Raw genomic sequence first — 25,665 nt, 5'->3', positions numbered from 1 at the left:
ATCACTTAAAAGTAATTCTGTACTTCTTTTGCTTTGCATATAGTGATAATGAGGGGTATCAAAAATATTGTTTTACTTTGGTGTAATAAATGTATTATGGTAATGATTTTTTAGAAAGAATCTTCTTATAGACAAATACTGAAATATTTACAGATGAAGTGATAACTCAGTCGTACTTCAAAATAAGAGAACAGAAAATGGGTGTCTGGTATAAATGAGATCAGATTGGTCATAAGTTGTAACCATTAAAGCTGAGTGATAGTTACATGGGATTCATTTTATTCATTTATTTATATGCAGTGCTGAGAATTGAACCCAGTGCCTCACACATGCTAGGCAAGAGCTCTACACTGAGCTACAACCCAGCCCCACATGGGATTCATTATACTTTTTTTTTTTTTTTGTATTGAGGATTGAACTCAGGGGCACTTAACCACTGAGCCACATTCCCAGTCCTTATTTTGTATTTTATTTAGAGACAGGGTCTCACTGAGTTGCATAGTACCTGTTGCCGAGGCTGGCTTTGAACTTATGATCCTCCTGACTCAGCCTCCTGAACTGCTGGGATCACAGGCTTGTGCCACCATGCCCAGCTTTTACTTTTGTATGTTTAATTTACTTTCCATAATCAGTTGAAAAAAAAACAACAACAACAAATTTTAAGAGTTTTAAGAGCTGAAAGGACTCTCATCTATTTTCTGATGTGACTGATGGAGACCCTGGACATGGAGAAATTACTTGGTTAAGGTGATGCTCACCCCCGCCAGGGTTTTCACTCCCACAGAATCGATAAAATTGACTTGAGTAAAATCCAGGATGATGGTGTGAATATTATCCCCTGGGGGCATAAACCTCTGCAGTTCTTCAGGAAATGTGTTTTTGATGACTATCGGGGGATATTTGACTTCATCATCCTCTTCTTCAGGCTTAGTTCCATCCTCTCCATCTACTTCTGCATCCTATGTCAAAAATGAAACCAACCCAGAATTATATGAACATTTTTGGTTGTTAGAAAGATTTATAATGGAAAATAAGCCCTTAATTCTCAACTCACAGATTATATAAAATCCCTTCTAAAATATTTGTCATTCCAGCCTTGAAATATGACAAAAAGAATATGTGTATAATACTTAGGGTTAGTTCAGTTTCTTTTCATCTCTTTCTCCTTTTTAAAATAACTTTATTTTGTTTATTTATTTTTTCATGTGGTTCTGAGGATCAAACCCAGTGCCTCACAAATGCTAGGTGAGTATTCTACCACTGAGCCACAACACCAGCCCTCTTCTTTTTTATTGGTTCACTAAAATCTATACTCCTTAGTCCTCTTCTCCATTTTCCCCTCACTTCTAAAGTAGTTCCATTAACTTCAGCATGACAGGTCACAAGTTACCATAAGTCTGAATAGCAAAAGCCTTTGAGCTTTTTACTATCAGCTGAATAAGTCTGTGACAAAGTATGAATGGCAAAATTTACCAAGGTACTGTGTGATTTTTAACCTTGAAAACAACATTTTCACTCTTTATTACAGACATATCTTCAAACTGACCTTATTACATACTTTTAGTACGTGAGATACTTAGATTATTTCTAAGTTTTTCTATTTTAGTGACTTTATGCTGTGTATAGACGTTAACCACAGGTAAAGATGGAGGTCACTGTGGACCAAGAGAAATGGGAAAAGAACACTCACCGCCTTGACCATAATTGCGTTGGCCATGTTTGCATTTCCGACTTCCTTAGCATACTTCCTCATGGCCTTTCTCCTGGCTCCCATTATGACTGCTGGGTTCACTCCAGTCTTTACAGAAGAGCAACATATAGAAATCACTTTTAGGCTCCCAGAGACATACCACATATTATCCATCTTCCAATCTCCCCCATTTAACCCATTTCTGTGCTTGATGACCACCCCAAATTCTTATTCTACTTTTCCCTCAGATGTCCTGAGCTACTCCCTAAGAAAACATTAGTAGCCTTTCTTAGTCTTTATTCAAGATAACTAGAAGCTTTGTGTGTTGATGGCCAGTGCAGGGTTGATTTTCACTCATACCAAAGGAATTCACCTGATCCCCAAAGTAGGAAATCTAAGACTTCTATTTTCACTTTCTTTTCTTAAATGTTTTTCAAAAAGGGAACACATGCATATGATAAGAGAGAAGGAATGGTAGTAATGGTTGTACAACATGAGAAAGTATTTAATGTCACCCACTGGATTGTACACTTTAAAATACTTAGATTTTATCTTATGTATATTTTACCACAGTTTAAAAGAGAGGGGAGGTAAAGGGGAAAATAGTCTAATAGTGTATACTGAGACATTTAAGTGACCCTCCCATTCCTGCCAATTCACCCATCCCCTCCCCAGAAAGGATCACTCTGAATCTCATGGGACTCACCTTTCTTTTTAATGCGTTGCTATATAAGTCACTATTTGCATAGTAAATGGGGGCATTTATTTGGAATATTTTAATTCCAGGAATTTCTTTCACCTGAGAAATAAAATATTAGTGAATTTAACACTTGGATATATTTCATAATCAAAACTGCAATTTTCTGCCTCCTTCAATGTAAAAATGAATACAGAAGCTGGGAATGGCCCTCTTAGTGTGTTGGGATAAAATGATGTCACTATATCTACTCAGGCTTTGTAAGGAAGAATCTTGAGGATAAAAAGTTTTTTAAAAATATATTTATTATTGCATTATAGTTATATATAATAGTGGGGTTCATTTTGACACATCCATAAATGCATATAATTTGCTCCCTTTCAATCCTTGGTACTTCCCTTTCCCTCTCTTTCTTTTATGTATAACTATAATGCACCAATTTAAAAAAACAATAAATAAATGGAAGAAAAAATTTTTTGAGCCAGTCTCTATGTTGCCCAGGCTAGTCTTGAACTCCTGGGCTCAAGTGAGCCCCTGCCTCAGCCTCCTGAGTATCTGAGACCACAGGCACATGCTTCCAAACCTATCTTGAAAGTCTCTAAAAATGTACATATTCCCATTTCTCTAACAATCTGTCTTTGTTTCATTTTTACCATTAAACACAAAGAAGATGGAGAAGATGGAACTGATAATCATTCAAAAAAAGAGAAAAGAAAGTGGATAGGAGGGGAGCTGCAGCAAGATGGGGAGAAGTAGGCTAACAAAGCAAACAGAGGTTGGCACTGGTGTGACCCACAGACTGCAGGAAGGAGCCAGTGTGGACACAGGCAACACAGAGGGACCTTTTTACTGAAAAGCCTAGATGCAGAAGGAGGAAGTCTACATGCAGTTTGGAAACAAGCAATTCACCACATAATTTTCTGGAATGAGGAAAAAGATAGCAACCCTAACACCAGGATCATTTCTTAATACTATAAAGTAAGTCTGAGAATTTCTTCCCAAGCAGAAGACAAAACTAATTTTAAAAGATTTTTTTTAAACGTTTTTGAGGTTGCACTGAAGAAAAGAACCTTTGTAATAAACGGAACTCGAAACCATAGTTTTACCCATTAAAAGTGAAATGGAAGAATTTTAGAGCCCCAGATTTTACAGTTAAAATTAGTATTGTAACATCAGTTTAAATCTATCAAGAGAAAGTCATGCTAGATGCAATGGCACATTCCTATAATCCCAGCAGCTCTGGAGGCTGAGGCAGGAGGATTGTGAGTTCAAAGCCAGCCTCAGAAATGGTGAGGTACTTTGCAACTCAGTGAGACCCTGTCTCTAAATAAAATACAAAATAGGACTGGGGATGTGGCTCAGTGGTCAACTGCCCCTGAGTTCAATCCCTGGTAAAAGGAAAATAAATAAATAAAAGAAAGTCATACATTTATATACCATTCTCCCACTTTCAGTATTTTGTATATATATACTTTAATTCCAGCAATATATATTTAGCTTCATTAAAAATGAGGAAATATAAATGTTAGGAAGTTGAGTCATTAATGCACAGTATAAACTATAAAACTGAATCCTGACAGTAAATTAAAGCTCGTGATTTTCACTTTGACCACGATGCCTCCCTCCCTTTCATCCCTGGTTTTTGTTTTGGGCAAATATACCACTTAGCCAGTTACATCACACTCTTATAATCTTTTAAAATATTTTTTAAAAAAGGTCCTACCTCCTCATATGCATCTATGTCGATATACACATCAGTGTCAGGAAGCTGTCCCAGGACTTTGTAGCTTGGACTGGAGATGGAGAGCATGTTAAAGTCTACTGTGCCGAGGGGCAGTGTGTACTTAGACATGACAGCCTGATTTGCTAGTGCATTCAGGAATACATGATCCATACATAGTGCCTTGTGAAAGGGCTCCTTACGTATCACATTCCTAGTGACATCACATTGAAGTGATATTGCAGGTATACAGGGGGAAGTCAAGGTCCCCTGGTGGGGGGAGAACTGGGCATCAAAGGATGAGGAGTTCAAGAGGCAGAGGAGGAATGGGACTTCTGATCACCTGGGGTACCCTGACACCCCATTACTGTAAGTCTAAATCCTACTGCTTCTAACAAAGGCCAAGTCCTGACTACATCCCTACTGAAACCAGGAGCAAAGAAGCCTCTTTCCATAAACTCCTCTGGGATTTCATTTGGGCATCTCTTATGTTTATTGTCACACCATACATTGCTTATATCTACTGAAGCACATAAAACTGTACATTCTAATTTTCAGAAGAAAGATTACAAAATGGTGATTAAGAGTCAGCTTCTGGACTCACAAAAATACATATTTTAGTCATGATCCCACCACATACTGTGATCTTGGTAAGTTAATCCAATCACTCTAGGACTCTGTCTATGGCTATGAAATTAGAGTACTAATAGTCATTGGGTTGTAAGGATGAAATGACATAAAACATTGATTTGCACAGTGCTCCATTACTTCATTGTCATCATTAACATTATCACTTATATTATAGTCTGTCATCCTTAGGAGAATACAACCTTTTTCAAGGGCAGGACCATGTCTTATTTATTGCAATATCCTGAAAGGCTACTATGTCCCTGGGAACATAGTAGACCCTCAACAAATAGCTACTCAATGAAGATTATAGTTATTTTAATACATTTTATAACACAGACTAAACTTTAAGCTCTTTGGGGGCAGAAATAAACCCTCACATATAACACACATAGTACTAGCATGGAAGAGGCCATCAGAGTTATTTGCTGAATGATCAAAATAATTTGGTTGTCTCATGACTCTGTGTGCTCTGAAGGAAACGTGAGTGTTTGGAACAAGCCAGTGCATCTCTAGCCATCTCCTGGAAGAATTCTCTAATTACAGAACTGAGACTAGCTGAGTCACCATGTATCCTAAGAGCTGGTCCCAAACTCCACCCTACAAAAACCCAGCAAGACCCAACAACAAAGAACACACACATTCAAACTTAATTAATTATCAGAGGGAGAAAGAGAATTATAACACTTAAAAAAAAACTTCCCCAATCTTAAAATTATAGGAAACCATAAAATTCAATTTCATTAAAGAAAACAACAACAACATACTCTCAACTTCTAGACTAGCTTGTTAAAGGACAGATTTTTTAAAAAATTTTTTGGTGCTGGGAAGTGAAACCAGGGTCTTGTGCATACTAAGCAAACACTCTACCACTGAGCTGTGCCCTCATCTCCCTAGATTTTTTTAACAATGATGATGACCAAAGTTCTGGGATGAAGGATTCCTATATGTACTACTAATATTTTTTTATAAAAATAGGGAAAACTTCTTTTAGATAAAAATGGGCAACAGTGTTATTATATGGGATTCCTCCCTCCCTTCCTGTGCTCGTGATGGATGGACCTCAAACATGCTAACCCCACTTCCACCCATTCAAATTCAGACTGTACTTTAAGTCAGCATGGGAATCTCAGCCAGCACATTCACCCCCCATTTTAGTCTGGGCACTTGCCTCTGGGTTCTGTAAATCACAGTCAGCAGAGCAATGATCACAGCAGTGATCAATCCATAGTCCAATCCCAGGAACAAGGAGGACACGAACGTGGTGAGCCAGATGGTCTAAATAGAAGTCAGAAAGCTATTTGGAGAATCATATTAAAAATTCCAAGAACTAAACACCCACAAGTTTTGTTCATCTTGCCTACGTGTGTACTGCAAATAACTAACTGGATTAACATCTTTCTCACATAGTTGCTGCTGTAACCTATTAATCTAATTATCACCTTTACTTACCAGCTCTATCTTGCTGGTTCTCCAGAAAAAGGGGAGATCTGAGAACTGCATAAACATCCCCTTCAGGTTGACGATCACAATGGCCGACAGCACAGCCTGAAACACAACACATCCACCCATGCCTCTCTTCTTGTGTCCACAGGGCCCTGTTGCTGGGTCTTCACAGTCTACCTGCTGCCCTTCCCACATCTTCTCCCCACTGACTTCCTAGGTTGAGCTGATGATACCTTTGGAGGCATGGATGCCTGGATACTGGGCACATAGTTAACTAGAATGTACTTGGGAAACCAGGTTTATATCCTAGTAGCAAACCTGCATGGTGGTCAAGAGGTTCAGAATTAAACAAGATACTCAAGGATTTCATCCATGGTCTTCCTAAGATTTTTTTTTTATGTTGTTTCTGAACTCTCCTAGATTAAATACATCAACAAATAAATTTCTTACAAGTATAGGTCACCTCATATTTTTAATGAAAGTATAAAGTCATAGAAGGTCAAAGAGCACAGGAACCTTGGAGATTACCCAGTTCAAACCCCACTTTGCAGATAAGGGAACTGAGACCAAGAGGAGTTCAGATGGCTTTCTCAAGGTCCCAGTGACACTTGATTATGGAGCAGGATCTTGATCCTAGGCATGGCTCTTTCTCGTTCCTTTCTGCTAGGATTATAGTAAAAATCCCTAAGGCAGCCATAAAAACAGAGAAATAAAATAGTAAAATATATACACATGGAAATACCTCACATTAAGTCCACACTACACACCTGGGGTAATGATTCAAAGAGGAATCCAGTGGCTAATATGACCAGCAGAATCATTAATGAGGCCAAACAACCTGCAAGCTGAAAATGAGAGAAGACACAGGAAGGGACTTTTAGGAAACTAGAGTAAGAGGCAGAGGGTGGGTTGGTCTAATTCTTTTACATCACTATGGGAAAATCAAGAAAATCTACATTCCAATAAGTCATCCAAACCATTATATAACCATATCCTGCTCCCTCTTTGAAGTTTTGATTCTTCCTATGGCTTTTAAATATTCTGACTTAAAAGCCCTTGTAAGAAGTGGAAGAAAGATATCTGGTACCAACCTAAGACTGACCAGGGCCAGAAGAGTCCAAACAAGTGGTTCTACCCAATACAGTAGTCACTAGATACATGTGACTATATAAGTTTTTTAAGCTAAAATCAAATAAACATTTAAAAATCAGGTCTCAGTTCCACTATTCATATTTCAAGTTGCTAGGGGCTGTCATATGGATGGTGCAAATATTGTACATTTTCATTACTGGAGAAAGTTCTTTTGGATGGTGCTGGCATCCTGCCCATACTCAGTCTCAGACTTCTTTTTCTTTTTTCTTTTGGTACTGGAGATTAAATTTAGGGGCACTTTGACCACTGAGCTACATCCCCAGCCCTATTTTTGTATTTTATTTAGAGACAGGGTCTCACTGAGTTGCAAAGCACCTCGCCATTGCTGCGGCTGACTTTGAACTCACGATCCTCCTGAGTCAGTCTCCCAAGCTGCTGGGAGAGTGCGCTACCATGCCTGGCCTCAGTCTCAGGCTTTCATAACAACATTCCATGTCTGAACTTTGAGGTTTACTGGTAGCAAAGGGAGCACTATATAACTTTCCAATTTAACTGGAAAATATGCCTCTTTTTTATAGATTCAGTTTTTGTGATTTGCTTCAACCAGTCATTGTCTTTCTCTGATTCACTACATAGCCCACTGGACCATGGATTTGCAGGCAGAGTAGCTTTGTTTGGGTTCAGAATTTAATCAAGAGATCAACATTTAATTTCCACTCCAAACATGAGTTCTTAGAGGCCTGTTGTATACCCACCTGTGTCTTCCCTCCGGTTCCCTCCTGAACAAGGCTTCGAGACAAGGAGCACGAGATAGAAAAGGTCTGGAAGAGTGAGCCAATGGAATTGCACAGTCCCAGGGCAATGAGTTCCTTTTCCACATGGCAGCAAAAACACAAAGGAGAAGGTCATTTTTTTCAGCTGGGGGGAAACCTGTTAGCTCATTTAATAAACATTCAGAAGTACAGCCTGTCTTTTCATTCTTTCTTTTTCTTAATATTTATTTTTTAGGTGTAGATGGATACAACACAATTCCTTTATTTTTATTTGGTGCTGAGGATTGAACCTGGGTCCCGCCCGTGCTAGGGGAATGCTCTACCACTTAGCCACAATCCCAGCCCCATTCATTCTTTCTTCAGATAAAATAATTTGTTGAGTTCACAATAGGAATTGTGGCATATTTTACAATGGAATAAAAATACTTTGGTTATTATAATTTCTGTGATCCTCACCCTAATACACCCTATATATGAATAATACTATAAGAGAAAAGAAAAGAAAATCACAGTAAAAAGGAGAAAATACATTTGTTAAGGGAAAGTTCTTGATGTATGACTACTGGCATCATTTTGATACCTAGGCTATTTCTCATCAACAAGTACATGCCAGTGTCTTCCCAGGACCAGAGAGTTCTGCTCTTGGGCTACTCTGGCAATTTCTAGTTTGATGAATGCATCTCATATGACTGTGGGCAACTGGTCTTCCCTTAGAAATATATAGGGTGCTAAAAAAAGACACTGTTAGGCCAAGATAGTTCATGGTGTTTGGATTACTTACCTCATAAATAGCTATGTTTAAAAAAAAGGCATCAGAGAGAATACTATGGAGTTCAGATGATTAATCATATGCCTAAAGTTCAATGAACAAATATAAACCTTTCTGTGGAGCAAAAATGGTTCTGGAGATGTGTTTTATTCCCAGGCTGTGGGCTTTAAGCAGAGGGATAAATTGGAGTATGGAAAATCACAAATTTCGTGTCACCTTTCTAGCTGAACCCCTGAGGGCTCTCTACTTCAATGTTTGGATATGTAATGCTCATGAATAGTAAAAGAAATCATAGCATTGAATCAATACATGCTTCAAATACATCCATTAACAAAATAAAGGTTTTTCTACCAAGATAAAAATCTAGTTCATTTGCCTTCCATGACAGAGCGTAATGAATGAATGTACCACTATGAAATATCTGCAGGAAACTAACAATCTTTACCTGATTGCCATCGACCTGGTAGCCATGTTTATTTGCCAAGGTCTTGGCCATTGAGATGGTCACTGAAAATCCAACAATGGCTATGGCAATGGCATCCACATACACGAGGTGGAAGAGGCTGGTGTCTGGATTGGCTGGAGGTAGTAGCCTGAAAAGTTAAGCTGATTTTAACTCAAGTGCTTTGACCACCAGGAAACCACTGGGAAACAGCACGCAACTCGCGGGGAGCATTAGAGAGGGGCAGAGTCTACAATGAGGTCACCAAGGTTTGGGTAGTTGTTTGCTCTGGGTTAGCAAAAATGAGGGCCCTCCTTGACAGAGAGAGGTTCTTTCCAAGCCCAAACTATACAGCGCAGGCATACTACCTGGATGGATTATCAGCAGAGATCAGATGCTGTTTTATTTATAAAGGAGTAACCTCATACGGCATGGCGCCCTGTTGGTAGGTGTAAATAAGACACAGAAACAGGAAGAAGAGAGGGTCAGCAAAGTGCTCAGATGCCACAAGACATTTAAACCAGTCTTGGGGTGGGGAGGATGTTGGAGGGACAAGGACTACCTTGGAGAAGAATTACTGTCGTAACATGATTCACTTCTCTTACTGTTATACAAGGTAAGGACTCTTAAAGTCTGTTAACTCTTCGCATGTCATTGTCCCTTCGGTTCTAACATGGGAAAGGAGCAGTGGCCAATTATACTCCTTGAGTCTCACCTACGAATCCTGGGAATCTGGAGGAGCCCAAAGTGTGATTCCTGCCTCCACAAAGGGGAACCTGACTTTTGTCCATTCGTGTAGTTGGGGACGTTTGAAACAAAACAGAGATTCCCTAAAATGTTATAGGGGAAAAGGCAACAGGGATTTTCTAAGGCATCCTGCTTCAAATCAAGGCATTTTGCTAAATAACAATCTCTTAATAGAGACACAATAATATCATTATTACAAAACAAAATTATTATTCATGTAATAATATCATTATTACAAAATTATTATTGTTAAGTGCTCCCTTTGTGTCAGGTTCTGTGCTTTTTTTTTTTTTTCCCCAATAGCCCTGTGAACAAGGCATCATTATAATCTCGATTTTACACAGGTGGGAAAATGAGGTTAATTAAGCAACTTGTCCAAGACTGAACAGTTCTACTAGGTACAACAAAACCAGGAAGAGCCTGCCTCTCTATTTCTCTCACCATGTTATGCACAGTGACAGAAGGAACACTTCAAATTCTTGGGTAAAAAAGGGAAGGGAGGAAGGTAAAGGAAACTAGTATCTGTTAAGGCTAGATCACACACTATATACTTGATATAAGCCATCTCACTTATCCTCACGACAGTCCTGTTTGAGAGCTACCACTATCAGCCTAATTAATAGGTTAAAAAAGGGATGTTTTTAGATGCTAAGTGATTTCCCCAAGATGGATCAGAAAATTAAATGCAGGGGGTTTGAGTAAATTAGTAAATTAATTTACTCACAGGGAAGGCCTAACACCAGGGTTGGACCTGAGGAGTAAAAATGTAAGAAATGGATGTATTTTGGAATGAGTTCAGGAAAGTAAACCCCAAGTAGGTACATTACCATGACTGGGAACTTAGTAGTCAGTTGCCACTTTCTGGGCCCGAAAATGTGTTTAGCTTAGGAATATGTACAGATAAGGGTAACAGTTTACTTGCAAACACAGCCACCAACCATTCCTCTCATTCTGGTAAATGCGGACAGCTTCTCTCATCTAGATGTGAAATCTATTTGCCCTCTTTCTGAACCTAAGTTGACCTTCTGATTTGCTTTGAGCAACAGAATGTAGGTGGAAGTGATGTCCTATGAATGTCTAAAGTGGCCTGGCAAATTCTCTATGTTTCTTTGTTGTTGCCCTGAGCACTATGTAAAGAGGTCTGGCTACCCTGCTGGGGACACCATGTGGAGAGAAGGTGCCAGTCAGCCCCCAGCTATTCCAGCCACTCCAGCTGAGGCAACAAACATGTGAATGAAGCCCTCTTGAATCCTTCAGCATGAGTTACCCCTTCAGATACCTCCAGGTGTATGAGAGCACCCAAGGGAGACCAGAATCCTGATGGAAGCCATCCTAGACTGAAGAATTATGAGCAAATTAATGATTGCTGTTTTAAGACACTGTGTTGGAGTGGTTTGTTATAAAGTAGCAATAAGACTCACAGATAAGAGAAACAGTATGGCTGTATGTAGACATGCAGGTAGGTGAGTATTTGTTACCTGCCTCTTTGGGGTAAAGTTTCAGAAGGACAAGGTTTCTAGGAAGCCAAGTTCCAGAATGGTAAAATGTTTTTGTTTGTTTGTGTTTCAAGTTTAGTTCTCACAAATAAAATGAAAGCAATATATTTGGATACAGTATAACAGGGAAAGGCAGACATTAATTGGAAATTATGGTGACATGTGAATTTTAATGAATCAGTATATTTTTACAAGGAAAATTTGAAGTGTAAAAATTTTGCATTTAATCAAATTATTTGTAATTAGTAAGTGAGAGTTATCTGTTGAGTTGAATCAAAGGTCAGTGTTTATCAGTTACTGTGTTAGAGACCCAGGTGTGAAGTAATGGAAAGATCATACACATCTGGGTATCAAGAAGGACAATTTCTGGGTCCAGGCTGGGACTCCCCAAGTCACTAAAGCTCATTTATGTCTCTCAAATATCACATCCCTGACACTTAAAACTTCAACCCAGTCCCTCCTATGGCTTACTTGCCTTCTCTTGTTTTCAAAGCGTTTCGCATTATTTGCCTATTGATCAATTGTCTATCTCCATTAGAATATAAACTCCATGAGAGCAAGGACTTTTTGCTGATGTGTCTGTTTTTCTCTTTAATTGCTGTGCTCCTGATATACAATAGGCATTCAATAAACAGATTCTCAATAAATAAGAATAAATGAACTTTTCTGTAAAATAGGGATAATAATGTATATTGTCAATAGAGTTGCTTTAATCTCAACTGAGATGGCAGATATACAAGTATTTTATAAATTATAAGTCAAAGTTGAAAAGCAGGGTATTATTGCTGTGCCATAGCTTTACTCCGAATCATTATAAGAAACATGTTCACTGCCATATTGTCATGAAGTTTAAAGGTAGAGTGCAATCTTCCCCCCTCAACACTTGTACTATGGGATGAGCTTTGGCTTAGAGAACATCTTCAGCGCCCTCTGCTTCCCAGGAGACTCAGGACTGGAGGGCAAGGCCTGATGGAATGGGAAGTTCCCTCAATGTCCAACATCTGGGCAAATGTCTGACTCTGTTAGTTAGGAAGAAAGAAGAGGGTGTTGAGAGAAAGCAAAATAGTACATGAGATAGAAAGACAGGGATATACCTAGAGATTCAGAGAGGGTCGAAGTAAGATGAGCAGAGGTGGTAGTCATTCTTGCTTTCAGATACAGAGAAAGATTAATCAATGTTAAAAATGTAGAGTAGGTAATATAGATGAAGCACAGAAGCAAGCAGCATATGATTTGAAACTAGAAAACCCACAGTAATAGCGGACCTCAGAACTTCCAATTAGCCTGTCTTGAATGTGCAATGTGCAGACCAGGGCTACACTGGCTGTGAGCATGGTCTCCTGCCCTCTCATGGCTGCCCTAGGAGAAGCAGGGATTACCAGGCCCCCATTGAAAGGCAGGGACACTGAGGTGTTAAAAGGATAAGTGACCCACTATGAGTAAGGTCTTTTGCTCTTAATTCCTGTGTCACTCAAGGAAATGTTTTAAAAACTCTTAAGGAAAACAAAAGAAAAACCATTTCCCACGGTTAGTGGGATTGTAAAATAGTACAATTGCTATGGAAAGCAGTATGTGATTTCCTCAAGAAATAAAAAATTAAACTATCATATTATCCAGTAATTCTACTTTGGGGTTTATACCCAAAAGGATAGAAAACAGGGTCTCAAATATATATATTTATTTTTACCAGTGTTCATAGCAAGTACTATTCACAATAGCCAAGTGGTAGAAGCAACATAAATGTTCACTGATGGATGCTTGGAGAAACAAATACAGTATATATACAGTAGAATATTACTAAGCCTTAAAGAAAGAAGAAAATACTGTTATGTGCTACAACATGAATAAACCCTGAGGACATTATGCAAGTGAAAAAAAAAAGACAAACACTGTATGATTCTACTAACATGAGGTACCTTTAGACCTTTTCATTGAACTAGAAAGATGAAGATGGTGGAGCTGGGAGATGGAGAAGGAGGGAGTCATTTAACAAGAAGAGAAATTCAGATGTGCAATATGGAAAAGCTCTTGAGATGTGTTTTACAATGATTTGAATATACTTAACATTATTGAATTGTCAACTTAAAAATGGTTAAGATGGTATGTTTTATTAATACACACACCCATTCCCAACCCCTAGCACCCTCAGTTATTTGGTATGCTGGAAAAGATTATTTTCCATTGCAATAGTACTTTTATAGCAGAGGTTAGAAAAAATTTGATTATTCAAGTCACCCTGTTACCAAAGTCAACTATTTTCCTACCCCAGAGGAAGTGTTCCAACGACATCCACATTGTATGATTCTTTCAAGTTAAATCCAGCTGAGATGCCAGTTCCCATTACCACCTAAGACAGACACAAATACAAATGTACCTTCAGGGATGAATGTTCAAATGTCAGAAAAATAAGCTTCAAATAATTTCTTAGCCAAGTCTAACCTAGTCTCACTTTTGATGGTCAGTTTTAAAATGAGAAGTTTTTGTTAGCTTCCAGCCATTCTAACTTCTCTCAATGACTCTACATCATGTAACACAAACAGGTTTTAAAGTTTCCTTGAGGCCTGGAATGATTTTCTTCTCACTTTGTTCTATTCCCTGCTGAGGTGTCAGGCTAGTTCAGTGCAACAGAAAGAGGACATTAAGCTTCTCAGGGGTGGACCTTACCTTGGGGCAGGTAAAAGGAGTCTCTGGCCAAGCTCTCATGAGTGGAGGGTAGTAAGATGTGTGTGGTGAGGGTGGCTCAGCATATCAGTATGAAGTGAAAGAAATGAATGTTTGGATTTAGAACCCTCCTGCTGACTCTGTTTCTAGGACAGCAGCACCCCACAGTTGTCTTCTCCAGGGCCACAGTGCACACTCCCCAGGGTGATGGTGGATAGAAGGCCACCCTGGATGGGCAGGCCCCAGATTTACTTGAGGGATATTGCTCAACCCCTTAGTGAGACACAGTGAGACGGCAGTTTGCTTCCATCTCCAGTAACTACTGCTCATATTGCTTTCTGAAGGGGTTACCCAGGAGGGGAGGAATTAGACTATCTCTTACAATTTTAGAACCCCCTCTCTCTCTGGGACTGGACATGTAAGTCCCTGTTTCCACTTGGGAGTCCAGCAAGAGATTCTAAGCCCCTATGTATGGGAAATAAGGCAGGAAAGCCCCATTTACCGAGTGAGCAATGAAGGTTGCCTTTCCTGCCCGGGTTACTAACTAGCTCTGTCCACTTCCCAGATACCCTTTAGAGACTCCTTTGTTTTCCAGGAAAATGGTTTGCCAAAATTCTGTCATTGAAATGTCTTTCAATCATAACTTAATCCATGCCTTTTCAACTTCTTATCAAAGCTATCCACAGAGCACAGAAAATAGAAGCCATATTGGAAAGTTTGGGGATAGACTCTTTAGGATCCCCTTTGAACAAAAAGTAAAATATTTTTTTATTATAAAAACATTATTTTGAGCTTTTCATTCTATTTTATAACACATCTTTTTGTATCTGTTGGACACTGTGTAGACTTCTAATTGAAGGAAGCTCATAGTTTGAACATTGTTCATAGTATGTTCATTTTGGTAAAACTGTCTTTGCAAGCTGGGTGTTCAGTGGTTGCTATGATTAAAAAAAAAATCCATGTGAACAGGAAATGAAGGTGATTTTATCCAATCAGTTTCCAGGGTCTGAGGATTTGTACAGTGCTCAACAGGTGTACACATCCATGAATAAATAACTGTAGTTATTCAAGAACATATTTTTTATTCCAATTTGTGTATAGTTTTTACAAAAAGCTAACAAGTCTGCTAGTCATAAATATGTATTAAGGTGTTTGGATCTAACTACTTCTTAAATGGAACTGTGAGGTGCTTCTTCGGCTCAGGCATGCCAGGTAGCTAAGAAAGTTTGGGAACTTTTGTTTTATACTATTTTGAAAGTGCAGACAACTTTATCTTTCTCTGATTATGAGAGCAATATATACTCATTAAAAAACAATTAGATCACAAACAATTTGAGGAAAACAAATCCTCCAAACTCCCATCACTCAGAGATAATTAAAGTTAAAATTTGTATTTATGGTCTTCACCTATATTTAAAAGTCATATATGTTTACGTTTTAATGCTTTTTCTTTCTACTTTTTGTTATCTATTTTGACAGAACTAAGAGAAAAAATATACTCTCTCTGCTCCTCTTTCATACACTTCAAAATCCCTCACAGAAACAGGTACATGGGTTGTAGAAGTTGAATAGATCATCTCCTCAAGTGGACTTACCGCAAAGAACTCTAAAGGAATGGGTGCTGGCAGTTTCTCTTTAAATCTCTCATTAAACTCCTTTCCACCCAACAGCAAACCAAAAACCATCAGCCCGACGCCTAGGGAACACACGTTGAGGTTTTTAACATTCTGCAACACAGCAACTGTACTCTGTAACACAGTGAACACTGGAGTTTACACCAAGAAACGGCCCCTGTATTTAGTGACTCAACACATACAAGTTACCTAGAAGAGGCGATTTACAGAGACAGAGGTAGAGGAGTCACCTGAGGCTGGGTGGAGGGGGAGGGAGGTGTTGTCTAATGGATGTGGAGTTTCTGTTTGGGATGATGAGAAGGTTCTGGAAATGGGTATTGGTCATGACTGCACAATACTGTAAAAAATGCACTGATGTCACTGAACTGCATACTTTAAAAAATAAAGTGGTAAATTTTATTATATATATTTTACCATTAAAAAAAAGTCTCAGATGAGCTCAGAAAGAAAGGGGAAAGGGAGGGAAGAAAGGACGGCCAGGGATATAGCTTAGTGGTAGGGCATATGCTGAGCATTCTTTAGTTCGATTCCCAGCACTAAAAAAAAAAAAAAAAAAAAAAAGTTAAAGAAAAAATAGTTCCTGATTAGCTATCCTATTGTTGGACATTTCTAGTTAAAAGTTCTCAGAGCTGGAGTGTAGCTTAGTAGTAGAGAATGTGCTTAGCAAGTACAAGACCCTGGGTTTGATCCCCAGCATCACAGGAAAAAAAAAATTTCCTCTGGCTATAATTTCTTTGTAGCATCCACTAATTAGCTGGCATTTTGACCTAGTCATACTACTTCATAATTGTAATTCTTATTCAAGTTTCTTATAGTGTTTTGTAATATGCTGTTATCTCAATGTATTATTATAAATTTAGAAAAATAACCCTGAGGCTGAGCTGTGAGCATTAGGAAAGAATTAAAGGTTGATATCAGCAAAATACTCTGAAGGTAAACACACAGAAAAGCTTTTAGTTTAAAGAGGGAGAAACTATTGTTAGCAGATGAAAGAGAAGTTAGGTGGACTATGAGACAGGGCATGAAGTTTGGAAAGGAGCCCAAGAGAGTTAGAGAAGAAAGCCACTGGTTTATATCCCACAGCTACAGTCTGAGTACTCCAAATATAGGTCAGTTCTCAACTAAATCCAACAAAAATGACCCCCTCCAGGCCCAGGGCATGCACCCTTTCCCATCAATGCCTAGAACAAACTCAGGTATGCTTGGATTTTGTATTTTCTTTTTTCACAAGCCATTTTGAAAAGTCTCAGAGTAAGAAGTATGTTACTAGCTATTACCAGAAAAACAGTTTAACTATTTAGGGTATATTCTTATAGTTCCATTCTAATCAGTCAAGGACTCAAATTTAAACCTCAGAGTGACTTTCCTATGTCTCCCTATTCAACTTTTAGAACAATATGCACCTTTTCTTTGTAGTACTTGACATAATTTGTAATTACTTACATATTTGAGCAATTCACAATTTACCAATTATCTTCCCCTTAGACTGTAAGTTCCAAAGGACAAGGGCTGTATCTGCTTGGTTCACTGTTTTTTTTTTTGGGGGGGGGGTACCAGAGATTGAACTCAGGGGCACTTGACCACTGAGCTACATCCCCAGCCCTATTTTGTATTTTATTTGGGACAGGGTCTCACGGAGTTGCTTAGCACTTTGCCGATGCTGAGGCTGGCTTTGAACTTTGGATTCTCCTGCTTCAGTTTCCTGAGATACTAGGATTATAGGTATGCGCCACCGCACCCAGCTTGGCTGTTTTATCTCAGTGCCTGGCAGAGAAACCTACAAAGGCTGTAGCAGCATCTCTTAAGGTTTAATATCTAGGACTTCTACTGTCAATTGGTTCTAATAATTTCCTAGTTTCCTCTTTATCCATGGGTCATTTAGAAATGTCATTATTGGCATTCAAATACATCGGGCTTTAAAAACTATATTTAGTCATTGATTTCTAGTTATATTTTACTCTGTGAAAAAATGTTGAAGTTTCAGAATTTGTAATCAGTTTTGTATAATCAGTTTCAACATGGACAGTTATTACCATTGCTCCCCATGTAATTGCAAATGATTTCTCTGAATTGTATAGAGTCTATGCATATTTTATCATATTAAACTGGTTAACTATGTTCATTAAATCTTTTATATCCTTCTTTTTTTTTAGCTGCATGAGTTAGCAATTTTTGAGAGAGAGGTTTTCCCATTATGTCTTTAAATTATTTGTTAGTCTAAAAAGAACAAAATTTGTGGTTAAGAAAAAACTCTCTCTTCACCTAATTAGAGTAATCATATAGTCACCAAATAAAGACCTAACACAAAATTATCTGTGATGTAGAAAGGATCACTATCAATAAAATTGGATTTTAGGGTTTAGTTCTCTTTGTGGCACTATTCTCAGAAAGCCTCAAAATAGGGCTGGGGTTATGGCTCGGTGGTAGACCGCTTTCCTAGCATGTGTGAGGCACTGGGTTCGATTCTTAGCACCACATATAAACTAATTAAAAAAAATAAAGGTCCATTGACAACTGAAAATATTTTTTAAAAAAAGAAAGCCTCAAAATGTCTAAGTCCTTTTCCTTTTATGGAAATCCTTGAAAATAAAAAAATAATAAAAATTTAAAAAAAGAAAAAGAAACCTTGAAGATAAAAGTTGAGGAAGAAAAATAAAGAAGGAAAACCAGTACCACCAAATCAGAAGTTGCTTACTTACATACACCACTGAAAAGATGCCACTGTACCGCTTTGTTTTAACCCCAAACAGGTATTTTAACATGGACGTGAAGACATGCACAGCTGCCGCAGTGGTAAACCCCCGGACCAGAGGCTCTGTGAGGTATATGGCCACAAATCCAAACCTACAGACACCTAGGCAAAACTATGTTGTTGTTGTTGTATTTTTTTAAAAGACAAAGAAAGAAAGAAATCACATGATAGGTTAGGAAATTATGATCAACAGAAACATAAAAATTCTTTCTGGAACACTTTCTGTCATTACAGACTTGCAACTGCAGCAGTTCAGTAGCTAACAAATTAATCACTGGTTATAGAGAAAACCATGGGAGATGTGGAGTGGCTTGGAGCCCCAAGGGGCAGTGGTCACAGTGCTTTCCCTGTCTACTGAACTAGGGACATGCTTAGTCAGGCATCACAGTCATTCCTTCCAAGCAGATAAGGAATGTCCTCTTCTCCTTATGAACCAATCCTACTGTTTCAAATTTATCTTGCTTTTGGAACTTCTAAAGTCCCCAACTGAAGCCTGCTCGTCACTCCTAGTTGTCAATAAGGCATGCAGTTTATAGGGTCTGAACTCTATAAACCCTGAGTTCTCGAGTTTTACTGGTTGGCCCTGCCCACCCCATAGTAAGATTATTCCACCACATAGTAAGTTTATCCTAGTAAGATTTTCCCTACTACATGGTTTCTTTTGCTTACTAGTAAGTAGCCAAGAGGGTTCAACATATACTAGATGAACAAGTCAGAGCCCAGTTCCCCGTTTTCTAGTCTCACCTGAATGATTCCTGAAAGTAAGGTCACAGACATGGCAACTTTTACTCTCAAGGCATCTCTGGCTTCTGTACCATTGGTTGCATTTACTCCTCCTGGAATGACTATATCATCTGGTACTAATCGAACAGCCACACCACCAATCATCAAGCTAATAACAGCAAAAGGACCTGAAATGATGAAACATGAATGAACATTGTCAGGGGCTTTAGGAAATTGTTCAGTGTATCAGGTGTGATGAGCACATATGATCCTTATTCAGGGGGTACATGAAAACTCTCTCCAGTGCATCTGATGTGATTATTGCCAGTATGTCAAGAGACACAGGTGAGGTCAATTAGTCATCCTTGGACAAAGACTGCCCTGACCTGCTGTAGCACTCTGTGCCTGGTGTGTGTGCAAACTGTGCTTCCAAATGTGACCACAACAATATCTCCCATCCCACAGGCTCTTCCAGTACCTTGACAATTCCCAGCCAAGAGGTGGAATCTAGTTGCTCTCCCCTTGAAGCTGGGTGGCCTTATAACTTACTAGTAACCCATAGAATGCTGCAGCAATCACACTGTGTGTCTTTGGAAGCTAGGTGATAAAAGGTGATGCTGGTTCCCCCTGAGAGCTGTCAAACTTATGCTGGAGCCTGGGTCACCATGTAAGAAAGCTCCAACCAGCCCACGTGGAGAACTCCTAGGACTATACAGAGGAGATGGGACAAAAGGGAGTAGACAGGAAGGAAGAAGGGAGAGAAGAGGAATTACCCAGACAACCTCTTCCCAGGTCCTGACGCAGAGGAACTATGAGAGGTAATAAAATCATTGTTTTTCATGCTTTCTGTTTATTTATTCTTAAGTATTAAATTTATTTTTAAAACTTTTATTTTTAAAAACAGAATATAACCTGCTAAATTTTGGGAGCATTTCTCACCCCTATAATAGATATCTAAAACACTGTGGTGGTCTTAAGGACTACCACTACTTTGATGAACTTTATATACATCTGATCTTAAATACATTAAAGAGAAAACATGTACAACTCAGAGCCTAGAATATGATGAAAGTGATATACATGCATAGCCATTACAAGCTCGAAATACCACTATTAACATAAAGAAGGAAAACCAGACACAAGCAAATTGTATTAGGAAAAAAAAACATTTACCTTATTTCACAGGTTTCAACAATTGCTCTTTTATACAAGAAACTTGTCCTTTTAAATTTTCCCAAGATAAAAAGAAAACTTTTTAATCCTAGAAATCTTGGGAGGAGTCTATTTTTAAAAGCACCTGTTGTATATTCAGAATCAAAAGTTACCACAAAGTGGATGTTCTATGACACTATTTCCTTGGCATATTGCAAAGCTTGGAAATCCAAAAAAGAAAGGTTGTAGAATGTCAAGTGTAAGCTTTTACCTATGGATATATGTCTGGAGGTTCCAAGAAAACAGTACATGATAACAGGATAAAATGAAGAGTACAGGCCGAACACCGGAGGCACAGCTGCCAGCATTGCGAAGGCTAAGCCTGTGGGGTTGAGAGCCAGAGAAATGGGAGACCATTAGAAAACAAGGGACCATATCTGATGAGCATCTTAATGGAAGCTGATGTGTCTTACCTGCCCACCCTTCCACCCCAATCCTGCACGAAATCCTGTACCTACGGAGTCAGGGCTGAGACAGTTTTCCTTGTCATCTCTGCTTTGCCATTAGGTGGATGTTTTCTGCTTTATTCTTTCACAAATTAGAAAAGAGCAGGGAAAAGAATCTTATTTGACTTGATGGGTGCAGTTGTAGTCTGGTGTTGGTGCACAAATGTCAGCTCTTTTTCTACTGGGCCATTATTGTGGGTTTGTGGAGATCCCTTTGATATTGGGAACCCACTGTTCCATTCCCTGGCCTATATGGTGCCCCTCCACCTGACCCTTGGATTCATCCCCTGGCTCCCTAAGATATAGTCATCCAGGTTCTTTCTGCTGGCACTTGCTCATCCTGTGGGTGGGCTTCTTGGGCAGCACCTTGAAAGGAGCCAAGCTGGGTTACCCTCCAGGGTCCCGTTTTTCAATGGGAAAGCTTGGCCCTTGACCCCCAGAAACTTTAGCAGTACAGGTCATATCTACTAGAAGACTCACTCTCTTCATTCTGCTGTCCCAGGGACTTCACACCATCTTTTACCTGTGACTCTTTTTTTCTTTAAAAAAAATGAACTTATTTGTTAGAGAAGCTTTAGATCCATAACAAATTGAATGGAATGCTCAGAGATTTCCCCCATTCCTACACAGGCATAGCTTCCCCCACCACCAATATCCCCCATCAGAGAGGTACACTTGTGACAAATGACAAACTTATACTGAAGCATTGTTATACCCAAAGCTGATATTAGGGTTCACTCTTGGTGTTGTACATTCTATACAAATATGTAATGACATGTATCCACCACTGTAGTATAATGCACAATGGTTTCATTGACCTAAAAATCTTCTGTGCTCTGCCTATTTATCCCTCCTTCCTCACAAAACCCTGGCACCACTGATCTTTTTACCGTCTTCATGGTTTTGGCCTCTTCCAGAATGTCATGTGGCTGGGATCACACTGTATGTAGCTATGTCAGATTGACTTCCTTCACTTAGAAATACATTTAAGCTTTCTCCATTCTTTTTGTGGCTTGACAGCTCATATCATTTTAGTGGTGAATAATATTCCATTATCTGGATGTACCAGTTTATTTACCTATTAGTCTACTAAAAGAGATTACATCTTGGTTACTTCCAAGGTTTGGCAATTATGAATAAAGTTGCTAGAAATGTCCATGTGTAGGTTGATTTCCAGACTTTTAAAAAAGAGACTATTTTTTAGAGAAGTTAGATAAGTAGGATTAGAAAGCAGTCTCCACAAACTCTGGGGACATTGCCCAATGCTCTGAGTAGCACTCTTGTCATCCTTCTTTCTTGCTTTTAGATGGAAGAAAAATATATAGGGTCTTTAGAAATTTCTCATTCCCATCTTATATCAGTCTCCTCTTCTCCTCATATATTCTGTTGCAGAATAAAAGAGTTTGGGTGTCATTCACTCATAGTTTTGCATAGATGGTCTGGCATCCCTCCAATGGGTAGGCAGTAAACACCATTTTTTGTAGCTTTGGGAGCTCAGCTGAATTTCTAGGGCAACTAGAAAAATCACTTAATGCACTGTTATGTTTTGAAGAAAACAACAATAACAACAACAACAAAGAACTACTCTCCCTCTAGGTGTTGCTCAGGCTAGCAAACACTTCCAACTCTATCCTGTTTTTCTGCTATTTTTCTTCATTTTCCTAAATCAGCAGCTTTCATTGGAGATTGCTTTTGGTGCCCCCCACCCCCAATCACCACCATCAATAACATATGGCAAACTCTGGAGATATTCTGTTTTATCATGATGAGGAATTCTGCTACCATATAGGGTTAGATAGCGATGCTATCAATCATCCTATAAATTCACAAGATAGTTCCCACAATATGTAAAAGGGACAGGCTTGACAAACCTTGTTTTAAGTAAAATGTTTATATTGTTATTTCCCAGTTTATCAATTTTAGATATAAACTATTAACTTTCTATTCTATTATCTACCTTTCAGTTTCACATTACTTATATCATAATTGCATGGGTTTCCGTCTCTTTTATAGAAAGTGATGCTTTCTTCTTTTTATCCCTGGTATTCAGATGTTTTGCTGTGATGTGCCTTGTTTTCAATTATTTTCCATTTTTGTCTGCAGGGTACTTAATGATTTCTCTGTCTGAAAACTCATGTACTTCAATTTTTGGAATTGCTCTTTGATAATTTCTTCCCTTTTTATTTCACCCTACTTTCTTTCTATAAGTCCTATTAGACATGATAGAACATTAGGCTTGATTCTCTGATATTTATTTTTTAAAAAACTTGTTTCATTTATTTGTGTTTTATCTCTACTGCCAAGATATTTCCTTTTCTTTATTCTCCAATTAAATGTTTTATTCTAGATATCATATTTTTAATTTCTATGAGCTCATTTTTATTATCTGATGTTTTTTTTAAAATAGACTCCTGTCCTTGTCTCATGGATTCAACATGCTTTTATATTTCTTTAAAGATACAATAGTTTTAAACTTCTTAATTTTATCCTCTCCATCATTTCTGTTTCTGATAAATTCCTTCTCTGTGTATGGTTTGGTCTTTCTTGAAGCTTAATATATATTGGCTTGCTTTTTTTACCAATGAGTTTTATTGCTGTGCAACTGGGTGGCAAGATAATCTCTTCATTGGGGGTCCTCCAGCTGTCACTCTGTTTTTCCTCTGGGGAGAGTTCCCCATCTGCCATGGGCTATGTCTTTTTTTGTAGGCACTTTAGAGCTGAGCAGGGTGAGGGAAGAGCCTTTGTTGGCTTACAGCTGAACATGCAGACTTTCATTTAATCCTCCTGACAGCTCTAGGTGTCATCACCTTATCATTCCTTGCATGGCATAGGGTGGGCACCTGAGTGCCTATGTGCTATTTATAACACAGACATTCAGCCAATTATCTTGCTCTTGTCCTTCTGCCTGGCTCTCAGCTTTGACAATATTTGGAGCCTCCACACTCCCAGGGTTCTGTGGGGTAGGTTAATAAATTTCAGATTTCAGCTTCCTCCCTTCAGTTTTCAATTGTATATATATATATATATATATATATATATATATATATATATATATATANTATATATATATTTCCACCCCCACCAGGTCCACTATATCCTTTCTCCCATTCTCTTTGTCCAGGCTGGTTCATACCACTTCTCCTTCCTTTACTGATATTTTAGCAGAATTTTGAATGAAGACAAAACAGTGATTCGATCTGCCATGCTTAACCAAAAAATTCTTTCAGATATTTAAATCATTTTTCAATCACAGTAAATTTACTTTATCTTAGATTTCTATCTTTTTAATATTTTGTTTGTCATATTTATCTGTCTTCATTGATTTATGATGGGCAAAAATAGCTTTTCAATAGAAAATTGATTGTAGATAATCTATACCTCTTAGCAGCATCTGCTGGATCATTCCATGTATTGAAATAGGTTCCTTCTTTTTGAAATATTACATATGCTCCTGGTTTTCCTTTCTGATCCAGATACTCTTCTTTTCAGTCTCTTCTGCTGAGTCCTCCTTCTCTATTTGGCCTTTAATGCTGGACAGAATGTGTTCTTAGTTCTCTTCTCTTTTCATTTCACATTCTCTCCCTAGGTGCCCTTGTCTCTTGCTGTGGTTTAAATGCTCTTTAATCTGTCAAAGATTCTCTAGGCATGCCTCTTTTTTTAAGTTTGTCACATTTGAATATAAACTTGAAATATCCAATTGTCTATCTCACAAGTATCTTAAAATGCACAAGTTCAAACTTACCCTTCAATTCCATTCCTGTGATTTTTATTATTCTGCAACCATCCTTCCATCCCTCAGTAAAAGAAACCTGGGAGTCATCTTGACTATTCCTCTTCCTTATTATCCCCTCATCCAACTCAATAGCCCGGAAACCTTAAAACTATCTTTGACAATCCTTCCTCCCTCATTCTCACTAAACGGCTAGTCTTACTGATCTTACTTACAGAATACATATCACACAGTTTTCCAGTTGTTTCCATTTTTTAAAAATATTTTTTTAGTTATATATGGACATAATATCTTTATTTTGTTTATTTTTATGTGGCGCTGAGGATTGAACCCAGTGCCACACATGTGCAAGGCAAGTGCTCTGCCACCGAGCTACAGCCCCAGCCCCCAGTTGTTTCCATTTTTATAGCCATCACCCTAGTCCAAGATGAAGAAAGACAATTGATTAAAAATGAGCTTGTGAGATGACTGTGAAAACCCAAATAGGCAAAATACTTTGGATTTCTTTGAGTATGAGTTTATTAGGTTTCCTGGAGGCACATCCTAAACTTCTGTATGCCATTGCAGGTGCTGAGGTTTTATCTTCTCCTTACCCTACCCTGGCCCCTGCCTTTGAATCTGTCCGTTTTTGCATTCTTGGGGGGTGATGGTGCCAAATGGGTATAGGAAACTATCCTCTACCTTTCTAAGATTTCAATAGATTTAATATATGTGGCAAATCAACCACTTGAAAAATTTTAAACTCAATAATTGATTGTTAGAGGAAGCATTTTTCTTAGAAATTAATTTTGGGGCCAGGAAAAGTGGTGTACACCTATAATCCCAGTGAACTGAGAAGCTGAGGCAGGAGGATCTCACTTCGAGGCAGTCTCAGCAACTTAACAGTGCCCTAAGAACTCAATAAGACCTTGTCTCAAAAAAAAAAAAAAAAATACAAGAGCTGGGATGATAGCTCAGTAATAAAGTACCCTCAAATTCATCCCAAGTACCAAAAAAAAAAAAAAAGGA

At 38.4% G+C, this 25,665-nt stretch overlaps 1 protein-coding gene and 1 long non-coding RNA gene across 5 annotated transcripts in view; one reads left to right on the top strand and one right to left on the bottom strand.

Moving 5' to 3' along the window:
- Nucleotides 1–25,665, bottom strand: part of Slc26a5 (solute carrier family 26 member 5) — a 55,680-nt gene that overhangs the window by 7,350 nt on the left and 22,665 nt on the right. The window contains exons 5-18 of one of the 2 annotated variants that reach the window (XM_015488376.2): nt 20,693–20,803; nt 19,291–19,457; nt 18,494–18,658; nt 15,756–15,908; nt 13,764–13,846; nt 9,260–9,407; nt 8,028–8,141; nt 6,948–7,025; nt 6,187–6,282; nt 5,906–6,012; nt 4,111–4,180; nt 2,397–2,489; nt 1,691–1,798; nt 759–959 (exon numbers count right to left, since the gene is read on the bottom strand). In XM_015488376.2, the coding sequence (XP_015343862.1) occupies nt 759–959; nt 1,691–1,798; nt 2,397–2,489; nt 4,111–4,180; nt 5,906–6,012; nt 6,187–6,282; nt 6,948–7,025; nt 8,028–8,141; nt 9,260–9,407; nt 13,764–13,846; nt 15,756–15,908; nt 18,494–18,658; nt 19,291–19,457; nt 20,693–20,803 (1,694 nt within the window). Of the gene's footprint in view, nt 1–758; nt 960–1,690; nt 1,799–2,396; nt 2,490–4,110; nt 4,181–5,905; nt 6,013–6,186; nt 6,283–6,947; nt 7,026–8,027; nt 8,142–9,259; nt 9,408–13,763; nt 13,847–15,755; nt 15,909–18,493; nt 18,659–19,290; nt 19,458–20,692; nt 20,804–25,665 lie in introns of those variants that run through there. The other variant, XM_048786173.1, reaches the window with a different exon arrangement.
- On the top strand, nt 953–17,424 carry LOC125611396. Of its 3 annotated transcripts, none has more exons than XR_007341595.1 (4): nt 953–1,245; nt 4,666–4,757; nt 6,329–15,706; nt 15,831–17,424. It is a non-coding gene; the product is annotated as an uncharacterized LOC125611396 (long non-coding RNA). The 3 variants fall into 3 exon arrangements; XR_007341593.1 differs by having other exon boundaries at nt 15,640–15,706; nt 15,831–17,420; XR_007341594.1 differs by lacking the exon at nt 953–1,245 and having other exon boundaries at nt 3,705–4,757; nt 15,640–15,706; nt 15,831–17,419.

This window comes from Marmota marmota, unplaced genomic scaffold (genome assembly GCF_001458135.2).
Source record: "Marmota marmota marmota unplaced genomic scaffold, marMar, whole genome shotgun sequence".
NCBI lineage: Eukaryota > Metazoa > Chordata > Mammalia > Rodentia > Sciuridae > Marmota > Marmota marmota.
Note: the sequence above shows the minus strand (reverse complement) of the source record. Positions and strands in the feature narration are given on the sequence as shown.